Source organism: Aethalodelphis obliquidens, unplaced genomic scaffold (genome assembly GCF_003676395.1).
Source record: "Aethalodelphis obliquidens isolate GAN/ISIS:26980383/991018 unplaced genomic scaffold, ASM367639v1 scaffold69, whole genome shotgun sequence".
Classification (NCBI taxonomy): Eukaryota; Metazoa; Chordata; class Mammalia; order Artiodactyla; family Delphinidae; genus Aethalodelphis; species Aethalodelphis obliquidens.
Window position 1 is genome coordinate 7,767,163 of NW_020838013.1, and position 20,303 is coordinate 7,787,465.

Genomic DNA, 20,303 nt, shown 5'->3' on the forward strand with positions numbered 1-20,303 from the left:
CCCACCCTGACCCTCCGGCGACATGGTCAGCGCTCTGAACACTCCGGCCTCTTAACCGCCAGGCCATCCGTGGGAGCGCCGTGGTCTCTTGGGTTGGGGCCGCGTCTTGTGCATCCGAGGCCTTGAGCGCCAGCTGTGAGCCCGTGAAACTTGCATGTGTGTGCGGATGTTGTTTCTGTTTCTTCAGGTGCTGTTGGAAGAAGCAAAGGACCTGCTTTCTGACTGGCTGGATTCCATGCATGGCAGTGAAGTGAGCGACAATTCTATTTTCTCCAAACTGCCCAAGTTCTGGGAAGCGGAGTTCCACAAAGACATGGAAGCCCTGAACGTAAGTGTCGCCGACTGTCTTGACCTTGCTGTCTTGGGCTGAGGATCCCCCATGACCAGAAGGCCTTGTGGGATCCAGACCATTTCGCTTTGCAAGTAAATTCAGTTAAAGATGAGCGTGGGGTGGGGGGTGGGGGGGCTTCTGGGCGCCAGCAGTGCTGCAGCTGCCCTTGAACCAGGACTTTGTCATTGTCCCCAGGTCCTCCCTCCAGATGTCCTAACCCGCGTTAGTGAGTACGTGCCGGAGATCGTGGACTTCGTCCGGAAGATTGTGGACAACGGTTATGGGTGAGCTTGGGGCCCTGCTCGAGGCTGCGCAGCATTCCAGGCAGGTTTTCCAGGGAGAGCGGCTCTCCTCTGGCTCCAGACCAGGAGCAGGGAAGTGCACGGTTTTGCTGCTCAGGGTGGTGGTGCCCTGGGGCTGCCGTTACAAAGCACCACGCGGCAGGCAGCTCAAACCACAGAAGAGTCAGTGCACAGCTCCAGGGGTTCCTTGTGCGTGCACACGTGCCGCTCGTCCCTCCCTTTGTGTCCCGATCTCCTCTTACAAGGACACTGGTCGTACTGGATTAGGACCCCACCCTAATGGCCTCATTTTAACTTGATTCCCTCTGTAAAGACCCTCTTTCCAAATACAGTCAGACTCCGAGGTGCTAGGGGTCGGGGCTCCAGCGTGTGGATCTGGAGTACACGGTCGAGCCGTAACTTCGCCTTATCGGCAGCCGCTTTCCTCTGTGCCACTTGGTTCTCAGCTTCCCAGTTGTTTTGTAAGAGAACCCTCTGGGTTTTCCTTGGTAGTGGCGGCTGTTCAAACAACCATTTAGCTGTACGGAGGCCATGTCTTTGTTCCAGGCAGGAAGGGGAAGCAGGAGGGTGGTGCTGGCTACACCCAGCCTGTCCCCGAAGCCCCCGGCAGGTTTGGTCATACAGCTTGGGGCCTAGTCCAGGACCTGGGGCCACCCCCACCCAAGGGGCTGGCCAGCACCTCTGCCCAGGCCCGTGGCCTGCCCTGGGGACCACAGTGAGAGATGCTGTAGGTACCACCTGGCCCCTGGTCCACTGGGAAGCTCCCAGTTAAGGCCACGTGTCACCAGGTCCCCAAAGCAGCACGCTGTTGCCCTTGGGCACCTCCAGGTCTTTGGAGACGCAGGCCACATGGTGTGGGCACTCAGAGTCTTCCTCGTGTCGGGTCCCAAGGCGGGTGGCCTTTATCCTTGCCGGGCCGGGATTTGGCCCCAGGTTACCGTCCTCACCATCTGCCTGCGTGGAACGCTTTTCATGTCTCTGAGTCAGCGTTTTCAGAAACAGGCAGCAAGTGGACCTGTGGACGGGGGCCAGGCGTCTGTGTGCTGATGCCAGGCCCCTGCCCAGGAGAGCTGCGATCCCCCTCGCGCGAGGTGAGGCGGGCGGGGGCCTCGGAGCAGCAGGAAGTGCCTGGCACAGGGACCAGGCCGTGGGTTCTCGCGAAAGGACAACAGCTCCTTGCACCACCACCACCGCCACCCCCACCCGTCACACGGTCACCGTGGGGCAACTCCAGACTGCCAAGCTGAGTGCCATGGGCAGGGCCACGGCGAGAGGAGACAGGGCATCCCGGCCTGGAGTAATCCCCACGCTCCCAGGAGGCAGAGCCTGGCGGGCCGGGCAGGTGGTGGCGTGTAGACAGAGGCAAGGGTGGCAGGGCGGAGGGACAGGCTGTCAGGGAGTGTGGAGTCCCTGTCCCGGCCCCTCTCAGCCCACACAGCAGCTCTGTTTGAACAGCCTCCTGGCCTCCCTGCAGCGTGGCTGAACCAGGGGAGGCTCGCAGCTGGAGCAGATGCCCCAACGGCCTGCGGGTGTCCAGGCCGGCCCGCGAGCACCTCATCACACCTCCCCCAATGGCTTTGTTTTCCAGCTACGTTTCAAACGGGTCCGTCTACTTCGACACGGTGAAGTTTGCCAACAGTGAGGGACACTGCTACGGGAAGCTGGTGCCTGAGGCCATCGGGGATCAGAAAGCCCTGCAGGAGGGGGAAGGTAAACGGACTGGCTCGAAGTCAGAGCCAAGTGGAGCCGCGGCCTCACCGCACACGATTGGGGTCACCTAGGTTCACGGGGACCGTGGTTTTTCACCTAAAGGGATTTTAGGAGCTCTGTGCACTAAGCCCCTGAAATGTATTATTACTTAAGAAACAGAAGAGTGAGTGGCTGCAGTGCCATCCTGAGAAGCGCACAGACCTCGGGGCCTCGGCCATGGGGCTGGACTTTGCTGGTCTCTCGGCACCCAGAGCACCCAAGGGTCGGGTGGGCTGTGCTGGCACCCAGGCGGGTGTGTGGAGAGGAATCAGATGGTGCTGAACCACGCGGGGCAGCGGGGAGCCTGCGGAGGGAAAACCCCAGGGTGCTGTGGTCGAAGGCGTGCAGTACCCCCAGTGAGGGAGTAGACATAAGATTGTTTACTTACCGATCCCACGAGGAGGGCCGGAGGTGGGCACTGGGCGGGGAAGGGCAGTCCCCCATCCCAGGGCAGGAGCGAGCAGCTGTTACTTGTAAGGCGGCTGTGGGAAAAGGAAGGTGGGAACTGAAGCCCGGTCCTTATCTGGAAGTCCAGACTGTGGCTGTGGGCAGAGCGGTCCTGCCGTGAGAAGCTCGGGCAGCAGCTCAGAGCGGCTGTGTTCTCAGCGCAGAGAGTGTGACCATGTATAACGACAGCCCCGGGCCCATCTTGATCCAAACATTTTAAACAGAGACACAGTGCCTTTTCTGGGCCAGGCGGGATTCTACTTGTCTTTCATAAGTGTTTACTTTCACCCCCTCAGTGTATCGGGGGGAGCAGTGCAGGGGCTGCTCTCACACTGCCGGACACACGCTGTTTATCCACCAGCGTTTCTGGGATGCACTTTGGCCATAAATATGTTCATCTTTTTTTAACAACGGGTACAGTTTTCGCTTTTATCGTCCTTACATTTATTTATTTATTTTTTAAGATAAAGGATGTTCTTGATTTTTTTTTTTTTTCCTTTGACTGTGTTGGGTCTTTGTTGCTGTGCATGGGCTTTCTCTAGTTGCAGCGAGCGGGGACTATTTTTTGTTGCGGTGTGGTAGCTTCTCTTATTGCGGAGCACGGGCTCTAGGCACGTGCGCTTCAGTGGTTGTGGCGCGCAGGCTCAGTAGTTGTGGCACACGGCTTAGTTGCTCTGTGGCATGTGGGATCTTCCTGGACCAGGGCTTGAACCCGTGTCCCTTGCATTGGCAGGCGGATTCTTAACCACTGCACCACTGGCAAAGTCCCTGTCCTTATTTAAATTTCACCATTAGGTATACTTAGAGCATAAGTATATACCAGCCTTATGTCCAGATTTTCAAACGTGACGATAAATGGACAGGTAGCTGTAAAGATGTGATGTGTTAGACGTTGTAGAAGATGTTAAACAGTTAGAGGGTCTAGTGGGTGGTAAACTTCTGTCTGTGTGCCGTTGCATGGTCAGCGGCCAGGCAGACTTGTGAATTTCCGGGCTGCGGTTGGAGGAGACACTGTCCAGGACTGAATTGAAGTCCTGGGTTGCTGACAGAGTCTCCCCAGACTTCAGGCCTTAGACAGACTCAGGAGTCTTTGTCAGGACACAAAGGCAGCTTTACTGTACAGGTTACAGTGCCGTCAACGTACGACTGTACGATGTTCGTACGTTTTGATCAAGTATCTTTACCTCAAGGGCTCTGTTCTAAAGAGATATCAGAACTTAAAACAGGACGACACAGAAACATGGAGGAAAGACAGACCAAGTTAGTTTAACAGCGTGACCATCCGACCCAACGGCGTTTCAGACTCACGGCCGCTGAGCAGGGCCAGGCATCGGAGGCGGACCACTCAGATCATGGCGCTCACGGTGGGAGAGCCACGTCAGGGGACCAGGAATGACACCAGGAGGGGGAAGCAGAGGGATCGTGTGGTTTCTCTCTCTTCCGTACAGAATCAGGAGCGAATAGCAAGCGTTACCAGGTAGTGACGTTTGTGTCAAATGCAGAGTGGGGGAAGGGCGCGTGAGACAGCAGATCCTCTGTTACAGAATTTTTCAAAGTTAATTTTTAAAGTTAGATACATTCATGAGTAACCATGTTCATTATAAAGGAAAGTTTAAAACCTCAAGGTATGTTATCTGTCCGGTAAAGGGTGGGTAAAAGAGAAGGTCCCGGCGCCAGGTCAGATTACGTTTTTGAGTAACTGCCGTCGCCGACGCCGTGGTTAAAATGCGCACGGTGAGAAAATAGATACAAGACCAGGGTGGCGCTTGTCCTGTTTGCTGGATGTGTCTATGTCCTTCTTACATGGATTAAAAAACCCACAAACCCACAAGTCAAGACACCAACATGTTAATAGCAGTTACCCCTGCGTTTCCAACAATATGTTAATAGCAGTTACCCCTGCGTTTCCAACAACATGTTAATAGCAGTTACCCCTACGTTTCCAACGACATGTTAATAGCAGTTACCCCTGCGTTTCCAGCGACATGTTAATAGCAGTTACCCCTGCGTTTCCAACAACACGTTAATAGCAGTTACCCCTGCGTTTCCAACTGTGGCACCTTTTCCTGGTTCTTGGTCGTGTTTTCCAAGTATTCTGCGTTTAGTGCCTGTTTCACCGTCACAGTCTTTGTGTTCAGCAGTGCCTCCGTCTGCACTGTGTCCCTCCCAAAGTGGCCTTTTTCCAGTCATCCTGCGTTTGCAGCCTGGACAGGAGAATGAGAGTCATTCCTGTTCTGGAGTTTTCCAGCAGGCGCCCTGGTGAGGCCCTCTAGGGCCTGAGTGCCGGGCAGGCCCCATCACCCAGCAGGCAGCCCCCACTGCCTCCCCACTCAGGGGTGCTCCGCCTGCAGGCTGGGCTGACCGGTGGGTGTTCATTTTCAGGAGGCTGATGTGTCCGTGGCCCCAGCACGTGGTCTGGGGACGTCTCCCATGGGGCCGTGGATTCCCGTTCTGGCTGGCTTCATCTGCGTTCAGCGGGTGTGGGGAGGGAGAGGGGGAGGGTCTTCCAAGGAAACGGAACTTGGCCCAGGGAGCAGTGCTCCCGTTCTCTCTTGGGGTTAGACTGGTCCATAGCCTCCTTCCCGCAGCTGCCCTGTGTGGACACGGGAGGCCCAGTGAGTGTCCTGATTTGCCACCTTCAGGCTGGGGGCGCCACACACAGCAGCCTGGTCGCCCTTACGCCCCGCAGAACCACAGCCAAGAGGCCCGCCGGGTGTTAGTACAAGATCCCGCCTACACGAGCCCGGGTCCCCGAGGCAGCCCATGAGAACAGCGCCTCACACTCTGGGCCAGGCGCTGTCGTTGTCCTAGATGAGGGGCCGAGGTGGGGCGGCAGTGGAGGCAGGGGGTGCGGGTCCAGGTCCGGGGGTCGTTGCCCTTGGACGCCGGCTTGTGAGGCCGTGGCTTCTGAGCTTGCGGTTAGGGCTTTGTATCTAGACCCTGGGCAACTCCAAAATCTGGTCACAGTCAACTTGAAGGAGTGCTTGACCAAGTTAACAAACAAGTACCTGAATCGTCCCTGGACCGAGACAATTCCATCCACCGAGTACCCGCCTCCCCTGTGTCCGCAGGCGACCTGAGCGTCTCGGCCGAGCGCCTGAGTGAGAAGCGGTCCCCCAGCGACTTCGCCCTCTGGAAGGCCTCCAAGCCCGGGGAGCCATCCTGGCCGTGCCCCTGGGGAAAGGTGAGCACCCGGGATGGGGCCCCGGGCCTGGGGCCGTCACCTCCCTGCCTTCCTGGGACTTGCGTCTTCCGCTGCATGGCTGGGGTGGTGGCACTGGACCGCCTCGGAGGCCCCTCTGTCCCAACAGTCTCTGACCCGGGGTACTAGGGGACGGATCTGCCCTCCGACATCCCCTGTGACAACAGTCCTGGTGGCCCAGAGCTGTGGGAAGAGGTGTCGGGAGCAGGGGATTCCTTGGCCTTCGCGAAGCTTGTTGTGACTTTTATAGCCTGGGGCCCTATTCATCTTTTCGTGTGCGGGACTTGACCCTCGTTCCCATAGAGCTCAGGGGTTCTGAGGGTCGTGGACAGGGGAGCGAGTCCCGGCCCGTCACAGGGGGCGGTCAGGGCGCTCACCACGTTTGGGTCCCTAGGGGCGTCCAGGGTGGCACATCGAGTGCTCGGCCATGGCAGGCACCCTCCTCGGAGCCTCAATGGACCTTCACGGAGGGGGCTTCGACCTCCGCTTCCCCCACCATGACAATGAGCTGGCGCAGTCGGAGGTAGGGGCGAGGTCGCCGTCCTGGGCACACACGGGGGGCGGCGAGGTGCTCCCCAGCAGAGCCTGGCCTCCACGTCAGGGGCTCTGAACCGCATTACTTAGTCCGGCTCGCGTGTGAGCAGCCTGGCCCTTGGCAGCACAGGCCCGGATTCACGCTGGGCGGCACTCCTTCTGCACGTCAGGTGCCCAGAAAGCGGCCGGCACCCTCTGTCCGGCCCGCAGCGGCGCCCCTGACCCCCGCGCCCGCCCTGTCCACTCAGGCCTACTTTGAAAACGACTGCTGGGTCAGGTACTTCCTGCACACGGGCCACCTGACCATCGCCGGCTGCAAGATGTCCAAGTCGCTCAAGAACTTCATCACCATTAAAGACGCGCTGAAGAAGCACTCAGGTAAAGAGGCCTGGACGCTTCTGTTGTCGGAGGCACGGGGTTGGAGCTGCTCGGGAGGTAAGGAGCCCCGCGCCTCTCTCCCCAGCCCGGCAGCTGCGCCTGGCCTTCCTCATGCACTCGTGGAAGGACGCGCTGGACTACTCGGCCAACACCATGGAGTCGGCGCTGCAGTACGAGAAGCTCCTGAACGTGGGTCCCGCCTCCCCGAGGCAGCTCTGGGCCAGCACAGGGGGAGGTGGTGCCTGCTCCCCATGTCCCCCAGAGGGAACGGGACGTGGCCAAGGCCAGTAAGCTCTGGGGGGAGGCCAGCTCCGCGCCACCTTCCCAAGACACCTCATGTCACGTGTGGCGCCTCTCATTCAGCCCCACCCGCTGGCTGCACCTCGGGCCCCCAAGGCTGAAACCGGACCCACTTGTCTCAAAGGAAAACCTTTCCCTTCCCTTCCTACACCTGTGTGACGTTCAGATCGCACCTGCAGTGGAGGCACGTCAGTGGAACGGCTCTTTCCCAGGTTTCTCTGGGATGGAAAGGTCTGAATGCTCTTAAAAGGAATTTTCATATTTTAGGAGTTTTTCTTAAACGTGAAAGACCTCCTCCGAGCCCCCGTTGAGGTAGCCGGTCAGTTTGAGAAGTGGGAAGACAAGGAAACAGAGCTGAACAAGAGGTGAGGCGGTGCCTTCTCTCTGGGGCCCACGGGCGGTCCCCGCAGCACGCCCGCCAGTGGGGAGGCCGGTGGCGCCGTCCCTCCCACTCATGCAGAGCCACGCTCAGAACGGGCCGCCCCGGGAAGGTCGTCTGTCTGACGCCCCCCGCCTTCCTCTTCCGCTTCCCGTTCAGCTTTTACGATAAGAAGGCCGCGGTTCACGAGGCGCTCTGTGATAACGTCGACACGCGCACCGTCCTGGAGGAGATGCGGGCTCTGGTCGGCCAGTGCAACCACTACATGGCAGCGCGGAAGGCCGCCAGGAGGAGGCCCAACCGCGCCCTGCTGGAGAGCATCGCCCGGTACCTCACGCACATGCTGAAGGTGAGCCCCCTGCGACCGTGCCAGTGCGGGCCCGCGGGTCACGGGAGCCGCGCCGCTCTGTTCTCAGGTCCTGCCACGCCTGTGCCCGAGACAGCAAGCCCCCCGCCCCTGCCCTCGCTCCGAGCAATTTCGCCTCTTTGCCTCTGCTTTTCCCCTCCTGTCTGGAGGTTTGAAAAGCACAAGGGCTTTCTCCCACAAGTGGCCCTAACATGTTGTTCACCACGCCCACTTCGTGCTGACAAGTCCCGGGTCCTCTTCAGGGGGCTCCGTGGTCCAGCGGCTCAGGCTGGGAAGGGGCCGGAAGGGCAGCGGGAGCCAGACCTCGTCCTGGGTCAGGTGCGGGGGCACCCAGGCCTAGGTTTCCATCTCTCCCCACCCGGCAAGGCCGTCGGCACTTCGGCCCACCCCTCCCGGGCGCAGCGGCGTGTTTCGAGGACCGGTCCCCGCCTCCCACCTCTCAGGACCTCCTGTCCTGCATGCCTCTTTCTTCCCTAGATCTTCGGGGCCATAGAAGAGGAAAGCTCCCTGGGTTTCCCCGTTGGAGGACCTGGAACCAGCCTCAATGTGAGTAAAGCACACCTGGGCCCAGAGAAGCTCCCTGCTGGCCGCCCCGCCAATTTGGTGTTCCCTCCTGGGGCGTCTGAGACCAGCAGTAGGTCCCATCCTGCCCTGGGCCCTCCAGCCTGAGCCCCACGTGGCCGAGTCTCGGCCTGGCTGGGGAGTTGGGCACAGTCCGGCCCCGTCCTCACCACCAGCTGTGTTGTCTTTGTGAGCTCGGTCCCAGGAGACCAGGCTGCACGGGACGGTCCTCAGCCCCCAAGCATCTGAGCCATGGCCACGGGGCATCACCACGGCCATGGGCATCACTACGGCCATAGGGCGTCAGGAGTCCCACGCCCGCGTTTCCCGGTGTGCGTGCACCTGTAGGCAGACAACATGTGGAACCGTCTGTCCAGTGGGTCCGTGCAAGTGAGAAAACTCGCCAGTGGTTGTTGGTGTCTCCTTCGAACTTGGCATCCGGGCAGACACACGGTTTCTGCTGCGGGAGGAACATCACGTAGGACAGGCACACACTCAGGTTCATCTGAGACGCGCTCGCCCTCCTCCCCTGGTTGGGAACGCTCTTTAAGTATTTGGTTAGAAGGCACATATAAATGCTTACACGTAACGGGTCAAGTCCAAAGTAAAAAGGCAAAACCTTTTAAAAGTCCTGTTACCCAGTGAGGGACGGCGTGAGGCACTCTCTCCTGCGGACCGAGTTTAGGGGTGTTTCCCCAGGAGCTGACTTGCACCCCAGGAAACAGAATGCCAGGCCCTGTCCCCGGGCCCCTTGTCAGCCTTGGAAGTGGCTGTTGCTGTGGTACTTGGTGCTTTTTAGGAAGGAAACCCACGCGGTTGCTTTGTTTTCTCGTGTAAGCAATACTAGACGTGTATTATCTTTAAGGAGAAACACACACTAGAAACACCTTGGAAGGAAGTCTGCCTTTGAGCTTTAAAAAAATGTGTCCAGGGCTTCCCTGGTGGCGCAGTGGTTGAGGGTCCGCCTGCCGATGCAGGGGGCGTGAGTTCGTGCCCCGGTCCGGGAGGATCCCACGTGCCATGGAGCGGCTGGGCCCGTGAGCCATGGCCGCTGAGCCTCCGCGGCGGTGAGAGGCCCGCGTACCACAAAAATAAAAAATAAAAAAATGCGTCCAGCATCGGATGCCTGGTGTTTCTGGCCCCCAAGCCTCCTCCACCCGCCCTTTGAAGACAGCTGCCTGGAATAAGCGGCCCCGAGAAGCGTGGTGGGTGCCGGCTGGGCCGAAGGACAGGCCCGAAGTCACGCCTTCCAGAGTTCACAGCTTTACTTCCAGACCTGCATGGTTTTAGGAGCAGGTCTTGAACCACCTAGTACTGAGCGGTCTACAGCGTGTGCTCGGGTAGTGTAGTCAGCTGGGCCGCTGGGGGTGCTGGCCTGAGAGCCTCCTCCAGGCCGACCTCAGGCACGCTGGCCAGCTCCCCGCAGCGAGGCTCCCCTGCGGCCGTGTACGTGTGTGGGTGGGTAGGCGTGTCCTCAGCCCACGCGCAGGATTGGGCCTGAAGTGGCGTAGGCCATGCTGAGGGCTTGGTGGCCTCACTAGCCTTCGCGTTTGATCGTTGGGATTTTGGTCACTGAGCTGCATGGAGGCACAGAGACCTTGCTCAAAAGTCTAGTGGAAACATATGGTAGATGTAACAAAAAAGGTTTTCCATAAAATTGTTATTTCTCTGGTTTGGATTCGCCCTCTTGGGTTTTCCTTTTCCAGTGGGCTTTGCGTCCCACAGCCACCTCTGAGTCACCGCGGGTGGTTCAGTGTTGCGCAGACGTGAGGGTGCGTGTGGACAGCAGACAGTTGATGGTACACAGGCGTGTGTGTGGCCTCAGGTCGGACCCAAGCACGGCCGGGCTCTGTGGTGCCGGCCCCGGTGGAAGGGAGGCCCCAGCCCAGGAGGAACGGCCTCAGCCTCAGAAAACCATCCCTCCTGGGAACGCTCAGTGTCACCTTACGGACAGGCTTTTAACAGCCGTGTGTCTGCCTGAGACAAAGGGGCTCCTGTGAGCCACTGGGCGGGGCCGCCCACAGGACTCAGTTCGCTGGGGGGAAGGGGACCCTCTTACTGCGCTGTCCGCGCCGCCACGCGGGACGCCCCCGCGTCCATGAGCCGACCGTCGGGGATGGGCACGCGCACCCTGGACGCGGGTCACAACGGGGCGTCCGCCAGCCACACATCCCTTGGCAGCCCTGCCCTGCGGCGCGTGTACTGGGCTCTGTCCTTCATAAACACGAGGGTGGCTGGTCTCTCGGTGACCCAAAATGTTCTCTCCGCAGCTCGAGCCCACAGTCATGCCGTACCTGCAGGTGTTGTCGGAGTTCCGGGAAGGAGTGCGAAGGGTCGCCCGTGAGCACAGAGGTGAGGCCGTCACGCGCTCCGTGGCCTGGGCACGCCTGGCCGGTCCTCTGCTGCACGTTGTCCTGGGTGCTGTAGGCGATGAGCAGCGTCCCTGGCCTCTGATCACGAGATCCAGGGACCCCCCCCCCCCCCGTCAAGTCCTGGCCTCTGATCACGAGATCCAGGGACGCCCCCCGCCCCAGTCAAGTCCTGGTAGCCACGCAGACGTCTAGACCAAGTGCCCCTACGGTCAGGGCAGCCGAGCAGAGCCTGGGGACACTGAGGGGCCAGCGTTTCCTCACCTCTTTTGTTTGTGGTGACTCGGTTCTGCTCTCTGGGGCGTCCGCAGGATGAGAAATGGAGGTGTCCTTGTCCCTGCCTTGCAGAGGCTCCGTGGTGACTGCACAGCCTCTGCTGGGGACAGTTCTAGGTTCTGCTCGGGGCCTCGCCAGCGGCCCTGGGGACTTGGGATGAGCTGGGATCAAACGTGTTGTCTTTGGGGCCAGTTTTGAGCAGTTGTTAAGCGGGCGGTGAGTGGCCTCAGTCAGGCAGTCTGCTTCTTACTGTGGTGGTCTGGACTCACAAATGACCACCACGGCTAAAACTGACCTTGCGAGGTTCCGGGCCTGGTCCAGCTGCTGTCCTCACGTTGCTTCTTTAATGTTCGTGATTGGACAGAGGTGGGCAGCGAAGCCCCTGGAAGGTAGAGGCCTCGCCTGGGGTCACGTGGGGGTCGGGGCAGACCCCCACTGTCGTCGCCTGGTGTGCTGTGCCCCCCCCCCCCAGTCCCCTGTGTGATGAGAAGTCACACCTGGAGCTCATCCGGGTGGGGCCTCCCAAGGGTGGAGCCGGCAGAGGCCAGATAGGCGATCAGGGAGCCTCCAGGGGAGCTATGCCTCAGTGGGGAGTGGGCAGGCCCCGGGGTGGGGCGGGAGCTGGCTGGGGCCTGTCCCAGGGCCAGCAGAGCAGGGGGGCTCTACCGACAGAGAAGAAAGAAGCAGTTTCTCCTTTAGTGCCCACAGTCCATTTGGCCAGAGAGCTCAGGCCTGGCCAGCAGGGATGTGGAGTGTGGGTGTGTGACCAGGAGAGGCTTGGGAAATTGGGAAGAAGTTAGAAGGGCCGGGACGGGCACACGGTCAGAATGGGAGACCGGCAGGGCGTCACTGGAGAGATGGTAGCCATTAGCTGTCGTCGTTCTTTTATTGTGGTTAAATGTACACCGTGTAGGAGTTTCCACCTCAGCCATTTCTAAGTGTAAAGTTCAGTGGCCTTAAGTAATTCACATTGTTTTGAACCATCACCCCCATCCATCTCTAGAACTTTCCATCTTCCCAAACATCTGTCCCCGTTAAACACGCACTCCCCTCCCCTCCCGCAACCCCTCATCCCCACCGTCTACTTTCTGTCTCTGTGGATGTGACTCCTCCAGGGACCTCATGTGAGTGGAATCAGACAGCATGTGTCCTTCTACGTCTCGCTTATTTCACTGAGCGTAACGTCCTCAAGGTTCATCCACGTTGTAGCTTGGGTCGGGATTCCCTTCCTTTTCTTAAAAAAAAAAATTATTTATTTATTTTTGGCTGCACTGGGTCTTGGTTGCTGTGCGCGGGCTTTCTCTAGTTGAGGCGAGCGGGGGCTGCTCTTCGTTGCGGTGCGCAGGCTTCTCATTGCAGTGGCTTCTCTTGTTGCGGAGCACGGGCTCTAGGCACGCGGGCTTCGGTAGTTGTTGCACGCGGGCTCGGTAGTTGTGGCTCACGGGCTCTAGAGTGCAGGCTCAGTAGTTGTGGCATGCGGGCTTAGTTGCTCTGCGGCATGTGGGATCTTCCCGGACCAGGACTTGAACCTGTGTCCCCTGCAATGGCAGGCGGATTCTTAACCACTGTGCTCTTCCAGGGAAGCCTCTCCCTTGCTTTTTAAGGCTGAGTAACATTCCATTGTGTGGATGGACCATATTTTGCTCATCCGTTCATCTGTGGGTGGAGCCCGTCTCCTTTTGTAGCATCTCCAAGCCTGCGCCTGACAAGGTCTCCCTGCTCACTGCCCATCTGTTTTCCACTCCCGTGTCACAGCCCCGCCCCACAGTAACCAGCCCTGATGGATGCAGGCTGCCCCGCCCTGAGCCTTGTGGCTCTATGGATAGTACACACGGGGAAGGGTGCGGACCGCAGTTGCAGGGTACGGGGAGGTGCTGGCAGGGGCATCCAGCAGATGGCCACACAGAGACACGCTCCTTCCCTTCTAGAGCCTGGAGTCAGAGCCCCTTGGCGTCTGCAGGGCTGTGAGGTTCCCAGGGCTAGCACGCTTTGCCAGGTGCCCTGGGAAAGTCGCCGCCTTGGCCCACGTCCAGGGAAACCTGTTTTCCTTTGCTGGGCTCCGTCGTGATGGTGCAGCTGCTTCCTTCCAGAAGGGGCCCTGCCAGCCACCGGCTGCCCCGTCTCTGTGCACCCACCACTGGGAGCCAGTCCACACAGATCCGCCCATCCCCACTGCTGTCCCAGTGCCTCTTCTCCACGGGGCAGCCTCCGCTCCTGTCTGGGCCTTGCATGAGGTTCCATCCCAGCCCCAGATTCAGTAGCTGCAACTTCAGACCCGGATTTGCACAGCATTGGGAAGACCCCAAGAGCCTTGGCTTCACTCCTGCTGGCATGGCAGGTGGGCGGGGTGGGGGACGGCATCTTCTGTCTCCATGTACGGGCTTCTCCCCGCACCCCACCCTGGAGGCAAGCTCCCCGTCTGTGCTCTTTTAAGGTTGCATTAGCTGTTCTGAGACCTTTGTTCCATATGTTTAAGAGTTGGTTTATTGAATTCCTCGAAAATATCCAACTGGGGTTTTCCTTTAAACAGAAATAACTTATTGAAGTGAACTCGCGTAACGTAAGCCTGGCCGTTCTAAAGTGAACCCTTCAGTGGCGCTGAGTGCCTCCCAGTGTTGTGCAGCCACCGTCTCCTGGTCCCAGCATGTTTCCACCCTCCAGGGTCACGCCCCCTGCCCCAGCCCCTGGCAGCCACCAACCTGTGTTCTGTCTCTGGGTTGACCTGTTCTGGGCATTTCACATAAATGGAGTCACACGGTGTGACCTCTTTTCTCTGGCTTCTCAGCAGAATGTTTTCGGGGTTGTCCACACTGTAGCACGTGGCGGTGCTTCATGTTTTTAGGGCAGAGTGATCACCAGATACGTGTACCGCTTCCATGTATCCATTCAGCCGTTGATGGGTGTTTGCACCTTTGGTGAACAGGGCTGCTGTGAACATGCATGTGTAAGCATCAGATTGGGTCCCTGTTTTAGTTGTTTTGGGTACACACTTAGGAGAGGAATTGTGGGATTACACGGTAATTCTGTGTTTAACTTTTTCAAGACCCACCAAAGTGTTTTGCATGGTGGCTGAACCATTATGTGTTCCCACCAGCAGTGCGCGCGAGGGTTCCGATTTCTCCACATCCTTGTCAGCCCCTTTTATTTTCTGTTATTGTTAATAGCCGTCCTGGTGGGTGTGAAGGGGAATCTCATTGCGGCTTTGATTTGCATTTTCCCTGACGAGTAGTGACAACGAGCTGCTTGGCCGTCTGAACCTCTCCTTTGGAGAGTTGTCTATTCAGGCCCTTTGCTCGTTTTTTTTTTTTTTTTAATAATTTTTTTTAAAAAATCTATTTATTTTTATTTATTTTTGGCTGCGTTTTTTGGGTCTTCGTTGCTGCACGCGGGCTTTCTCTAGTTGCGGCGAGCGGGGGCTGCTCTTCGTTGCGGTGCGCGGGCTTCTCACTGCGGTGGCTTCTCTTGCTGCGGAGCACGGGCTCTAGGCGTGCGGGCTTCAGTAGCTGTGGCACGCGGACTTAGTTGCTCTGCGTCATGTGGGATCTTCCCGGACCAGGGCTCGAACCCGTGTCCCCTGCATTGGCGGGCGGATTCCTAACCACTGCGCCATCGGGGAGGCCCCCCTTTGCTCATTGTTACTTGGGTCATTTGTCTTATTGAGCTGTAGGAGCTCTTTCTTTATGGTGGGCACTAGACCCTCTTCAGAAATGTAAGTCGGGAGAGGGTGGAAGAGAAAGCCGGCTCCTGAAGTGAGAAGAAGGTTTGGAAGGAAATCCCGGGGCCACGTTTGAGCTCCGCGGACCAGAGCAGGTCTCAGATGGAGGTGAGGGTCGCTCTCTCAGCCTTGTGGAGGCCACCTAGAGGATGGCGCCTGAGGGGCCCCAGGGAGGGGTGTCCCTCCCCTGGGGGTATGGCGGGGAGGCGGGGTTGGGCCTGAGGGTGTGGAGGGGAGTTGGTGGCAATGATGGCAGGGCCAGCCTGCTTCCCTTCCCGTTACGGTGAGCAAGCATCCGTTGGGCACTTGCCTGGGCCGGTGCCCTGGGGTCTCCTCAGGGCTCTGGGGGGACCCGTCTGAGCAAGGGGCCCCGAGGGGCAGAATGAGGGGAGGGACCAGATACAAAGGGCCTCGTCCCACCAGCCCTGCTGCGGGGCTGGAACGGGGCTTTTCCTTGACTGGCGCTGGGAAGCGGGAGACTGTGCGTCTCGCACGTGTGGCCGGGGCTCGGGCATCCCCTGAGATGTGTGGGGCATCGTCCGTTCATTCATTCACCCGTGAGTGGACTTGCGGGGCACCTGCACAGTGCTGCGGGAGCACCCCGGGTTCTGGGGACACAGTGGAGACAGGACAGGTGAGTGAGTGACCACGTGGGCCGTGGTCAGTGCTGTGGGGAGGGAGGGAGGGCGCAGGGCGGGAGGGGTCTGCTTTGCTGGCGCCAGCTGGAGTTCCCACTGGCCCAGTTCTTAGCCCGGAGCTGAATCTGCTTCACCCTGAGGTCAGGGTCTCAGAGCTGGAATGTCCGGGTGAGCCTCTCCTGACGTCTGCACGAACATGTTTAGTTGGGGTTGAGCCCATATGGGCTCTTGAAGCCCAAGTACAAACGGGCTGGCCTCTCCCTGGTCTGGCTGGGCATCAAACACCCTGGGCGCCGTCCGTGATGGCCGTTACAGGACTCTCCCAGGCTCCCCCGAGCTCGTGGGCCTTCACCGGCCCTAACCAGGTGGTGCAGAGGTTAACACTGTCCAGACTTGAAGGGCCCGTCCCGTCAGGCCCAGAGGCCACGCCAGCCGTCTGCTCAGCTCTGCCCACTCTGGCTGCTGCGTGTGTGCCATCTCTCCTGGAAGAGGCACTTCAAAGCCAGTGGGCCGGCCAGACTCCCCGGGCCGCTGCCCGTTCAAGCCCTGCTCTGGGCGACCACTTCCCTCGGCTGGGGCGAGGCTGGCCAGGAGCGCCAGTGCCCAAGGCAGAGTGTCACCGAGGTGGGGCGTGGGTCCCACCCCCAGGCCTTTGGCCCCTTCTGATCCCTTGCTGGGCCGGGGCCCTGGACGGTGGGACGCGGCCGCCTCTCTCAGGATCGCCTTGCCAGGGCCGCGGGGGCTCGGCGCTCCCAGGCGCCTTCCCGAGTGACCGGGGAGCTCATTCCTGTGCAGCAGAATCCTAGTGCCCCTGGGCCTGCCGCCCGCAGGGCTCTCCCCAGTCCGTGCACCTCTGCGGTCAGTGCCCGCCTCTGAGCAGTGCCCTGAGCCGGTGCACAGGCCACGGGTCCAGGGGCTGCTCTGGGCTCACCAGTGGCCGCGACCTCTGTGTCTCGGCTTCTCCTGCATCTGTGGCCAGTGGAATAGCCCGGCCCCTCCAGAGGCACAGGGGGGCGCTCTTCCGTGGGGCCCGGGCGTTTCCGGGCCCAGTGGACCGAACTGCTTCCTCTGTCCACAGTCCCCGAGGTCCTGCAGCTCAGCGATGCCTTGCGGGACGACATCCTGCCTGAGCTGGGGGTGCGGTTTGAAGACCATGAAGGTGGGTCCTCTGGGCGTGACACCGGGTCAGGGGAGGGACACAGGGTGGAGATTGCTTTTGAGAGGAAGAACTCCGGGACGGGTCCGAGGACGCTCCGCCTTTTACGTGGTGAACCCCCCGTGATGTGTGGTCCTGGGGGACCTGTAGTTGTACCTTCGTGGGCATCACTGCCAGCACCTCCTCTCCTGCGGCCTGACTGCCCGGCGGCCCTGTTTTTGCGGGGCCACTGGCCGCCTTTTCTCATGGCCTGTCACGTGGGAGGCAGCCTGTGTCACGTGGATCGTCAGCAAGTTTCACAGCTTGTGTTTCGACTTGGTGGGAGTTTGGGCTGCATGAAAAATTATTGGATTTTAAACACTCAGATGAATGTCTTATTTTATGACTCCTGGGTGCTCGGTCTTGAGCGGCAAGGCCTCCTCACAGCACAATTACCATTTGACCTATGCGAGCAGGAAGGAGGCCCCGGCTTCTCTCGGGGGCCCCGTGGGCGGGAGTGGTGTGGGCAGCGCTGGGCTCGGCCTCGTCTCACGGCTGTTGGCCTTTCAGGACTGCCCACTGTGGTCAAGTTGGTGGACAGAGATACCTTACTGAGAGAGAGAGAAGAGAAGAAAAGGGTGAGTAAAACCGCAGTGACCTGAGCTGGGTGTTTTGGTTTTTGTTTTAAGTTGTTCTTCTTCTTATTTTTTTTTTATTGTCTGCGTTTGGTCTTCATTGCTGCACGCTGGCTTTTCTCTAGTTGCAGCAAGCGGGGGCTGCTCTTCGTTGTGGTGCGTGGGCTTCTCATTGCAGTGGCTTCTCTTGTTGCGGAGCACGGGCTCTAGGCGCGCGGGGTTCAGTAGTTGTGGCTCGTGGGCTCTAGAGCGCAGGCTCAGTAGTTGTGGCGCACTGGCTTAGTTGCTCCGTGGCATGTGGGATCTTCCCGGACCAAGGCTCGAACCCGTGTCCCCTGCACTGGCAGGCGGATTCTCAACCACTGCGCCACCAGGGAACTCCCTGAGCTGGGTGTTTATTGAAAAAGTAAATATCACTGGAGTTTTTATACTTCATCTTTAGGAGTTGGCATTTATACTCTTAGTAAAAAGACTAGATAGGTAACTACTTGGCAATTTTCTAACAACAACAACAAGATCCAGCTTCTGATGAAGGACCCGGGGTACAAGGGAAGACTTGTCACCTCTAGGAAACTGCGAAGCTGACAGGTGTGGTCATACCTCGCCCTCACCTGAAGTGGTGTCTCCCTGTCCCTGGGGTTGAATGTGTCACAGTCACACCTCCACCCACTCCCGCCCCCAGCACCGTCCTTCTCACGCCTCTGATGTTACTACACCTCCGTGAGCAGGGCTGAGCCAGGGACTCCGTGAAGTGGGACAGTCCCTGCTCTCGGGGACCTCAACGTCCCATAGAAAGAGAGAGGCAGGAACAGACGCAGTGCCTGTCAGATCTGCTGGGCACAGCTCGCTGGGTGCGGGGCCCGAGAGGCCTTAAGAAGAAACCCCAGGGAGAGGAGTTTGGGAGGCTGGGAAGGGGCCTCGACAGGTGTCCACAAGGAGAACTGACGGGTGGGTGGGTGGTCAGGGAGAAGAGCGGCGAGGCTGGCCCGGGGCTTCGCTGGGCGCCGGGGACGCTGGTGTGGACGCCAGGAGGGGCCGAGCTTGAGAATTAAGGAGCCCGGGTGCCGGGGAAGGTCTGGCTGGAGTCAGGCTGGTGTGAGGTTCCGGGAGCTGGGCTTTGACCCCAGTCCAGGCCCTTCTTGGCCCCTCCCCCCCTTCCATCCCGTTCGGTCACCCCCGCTGGCGTCACGTCCCCTGGGTCGGGTTCTCCCCATCCTTGGACACCGCAGCGTGTGGGCCGCCCCGGCCCTTCCCCGGAGGTGACGTGGGGCTCACTCCCGCTCTCCCCGCAGGCGGCCCGGGGCGTGAAGACGGGGCAGTGAACTTGGATCGGTCACCCCTGCCCATGTCTTCACTGGCCGTAAGGCCTTCGCGGGAGGGATTTGCCATACACCTTCCCCCTGGTAGCTCGAGTTTCCAGTCGAGGGAATCCCACCCCAACGCCCGTGTGTGGAGGCGCCTGGGACCACGGCCTCGTAGGCTGTCTTCTGCTCCCCCAGCGGGATAAGCACCTCCGGTCTCTAAGTGGAGAAGCAAAAGCCCTCGGCACCCGTCTTCCCACCTCCCAAGCTCCGTGCCGGGCCCCTCTTCCTCCGCCCACCCTCAGCCCCTCCTGCTCTGCTCAGGTTCTCCGGTGACAAGGCGCATCCTGGGTGGCCCCGCCCTTGACCCCTGCTCTCTGGGACCCTCCCTTTGCTTCCCCCACTGCACTGCCTGCATTTCCCGCCTCTCTGGCGTCCCCCCACCCAGGTGACCTCACCCCGTCCCAGGGCCCCTCTGCCACCTGTGTGCCTGTGACCGCCGAGTCCTCTCTGGCCCAGACTCCTGTGTCCAGCCGCCTACCTGAGGGCTCCGCTTGGCCAGGAAGCACCCGAAACCCAAGACGTCCAAGAGGGAACGCGTGACCTTCATTCCCCAAACCCGTTCCTCCTTCCTGTCCGGGGCACACGCCATCCACATGGTGGCCCGAGCCCAAACCTCCCGAGGCAGCCTCGGGCCCCTCCTCACGGGCGCCCAGCCCAGCCCCCAGGCCCTCCCTCCCTGCCTCCTGCCCGGACGCTGCCTGCCTGGTGGGAAGTGGGCTCTGGCTCCCACCCGTCTCCTCCAGCCAGCCCCCCTCCCGCCCTCCCCAGGTGCCTGGGCCCCTCAGGGTTGGCCCTCGCCGTGCTGTCCCTGGTCCCGCACCCGACCGCAGCCCCCCTGCTGCCGGGCAGGTCTGGTCCTTTCTTCATGTTGGTTGTGCTGCAGGTGACCTCACGCATGGTGTCCAGTCACCGCCCCGTGTCGAGAGCAGGGCTGGGTCAGAGCCCAGCTCACAGGGATGGGCGGGGGGACGGCAGGGAGCTTGTCCTGTCCCTCTCCCACCCAAGAGGGGCCTGGGCAGCTCCAGCTCACGGGGCGTTTGCTGTCCCCCAGGCTGAAGAAGAAAAGAGAAGGAAGAAAGAGGAGGCCGCCAGGAAGAGACAAGAGCAGGAAGTAACGTCTGCTCAGGGGCGGGCTGCTGGCGGAAACGCACTTTGACCCCATGCCCTACCCCCTGTGCCTCCTTGGGGCCCAGCCGGTCGCCCCCTCTGCCTCCGTCCCCAGCGGTGGCCCCTCATACAGTGCCCCAGGGAGGCCGGGAGCCCTGGGCAGGGACAGACGTGGCCGCGAGCTCCAGGACGGCTTCTGTGGCCTTGATCCTGCTGTGCTGCGTGCACGGCCGTACCCCTGTTCCTGCAGAAAACACCTGGCTCCCTCCTTTCACTTCCCTCTGCCCAGCCGTCGCTCCCTGAACCTGGGGGCTGGGGTGGGAGCCGACACGGGGTCACGGGCATGGGTCACGGGCATGGGTCCCCACGCGGGCTCGGAGCAGCGACCCCATGTCTGTGTTCCAGGCGGCAAGGCTGGCCAAGATGAAGGTTCCGCCCAGCGAGATGTTCTTGTCAGAAAGCGACAAGTATTCCAAGTTCGATGAAAACGTAAGAAATCCTTTCTTTCTTTTCA

The 20,303-nt window shown here is 60.0% G+C and overlaps 1 protein-coding gene across 5 annotated transcripts in view; it reads left to right on the forward strand.

Moving 5' to 3' along the window:
- The window catches only part of CARS1 (cysteinyl-tRNA synthetase 1), a 49,226-nt gene that overhangs the window by 25,753 nt on the left and 3,170 nt on the right, over positions 1 to 20,303 (forward strand). For 2 of the 5 annotated variants that reach the window (XM_027090649.1, XM_027090644.1), the window contains 15 exons: positions 188 to 328; positions 527 to 615; positions 2,222 to 2,343; positions 5,901 to 6,013; positions 6,426 to 6,554; positions 6,814 to 6,943; positions 7,029 to 7,132; positions 7,511 to 7,608; positions 7,782 to 7,971; positions 8,467 to 8,535; positions 10,821 to 10,902; positions 16,627 to 16,707; positions 17,254 to 17,321; positions 19,734 to 19,793; positions 20,195 to 20,278. In XM_027090649.1, coding sequence (XP_026946450.1) covers positions 188 to 328; positions 527 to 615; positions 2,222 to 2,343; positions 5,901 to 6,013; positions 6,426 to 6,554; positions 6,814 to 6,943; positions 7,029 to 7,132; positions 7,511 to 7,608; positions 7,782 to 7,971; positions 8,467 to 8,535; positions 10,821 to 10,902; positions 16,627 to 16,707; positions 17,254 to 17,321; positions 19,734 to 19,793; positions 20,195 to 20,278 — 1,560 coding nt within the window. Of the gene's footprint in view, positions 1 to 187; positions 329 to 526; positions 616 to 2,221; positions 2,344 to 5,900; positions 6,014 to 6,425; positions 6,555 to 6,813; positions 6,944 to 7,028; positions 7,133 to 7,510; positions 7,609 to 7,781; positions 7,972 to 8,466; positions 8,536 to 10,820; positions 10,903 to 16,626; positions 16,708 to 17,253; positions 17,322 to 19,067; positions 19,618 to 19,733; positions 19,794 to 20,194; positions 20,279 to 20,303 lie in introns of those variants that run through there. The other 3 variants (XM_027090648.1, XM_027090645.1, XM_027090647.1) reach the window with 3 other exon arrangements.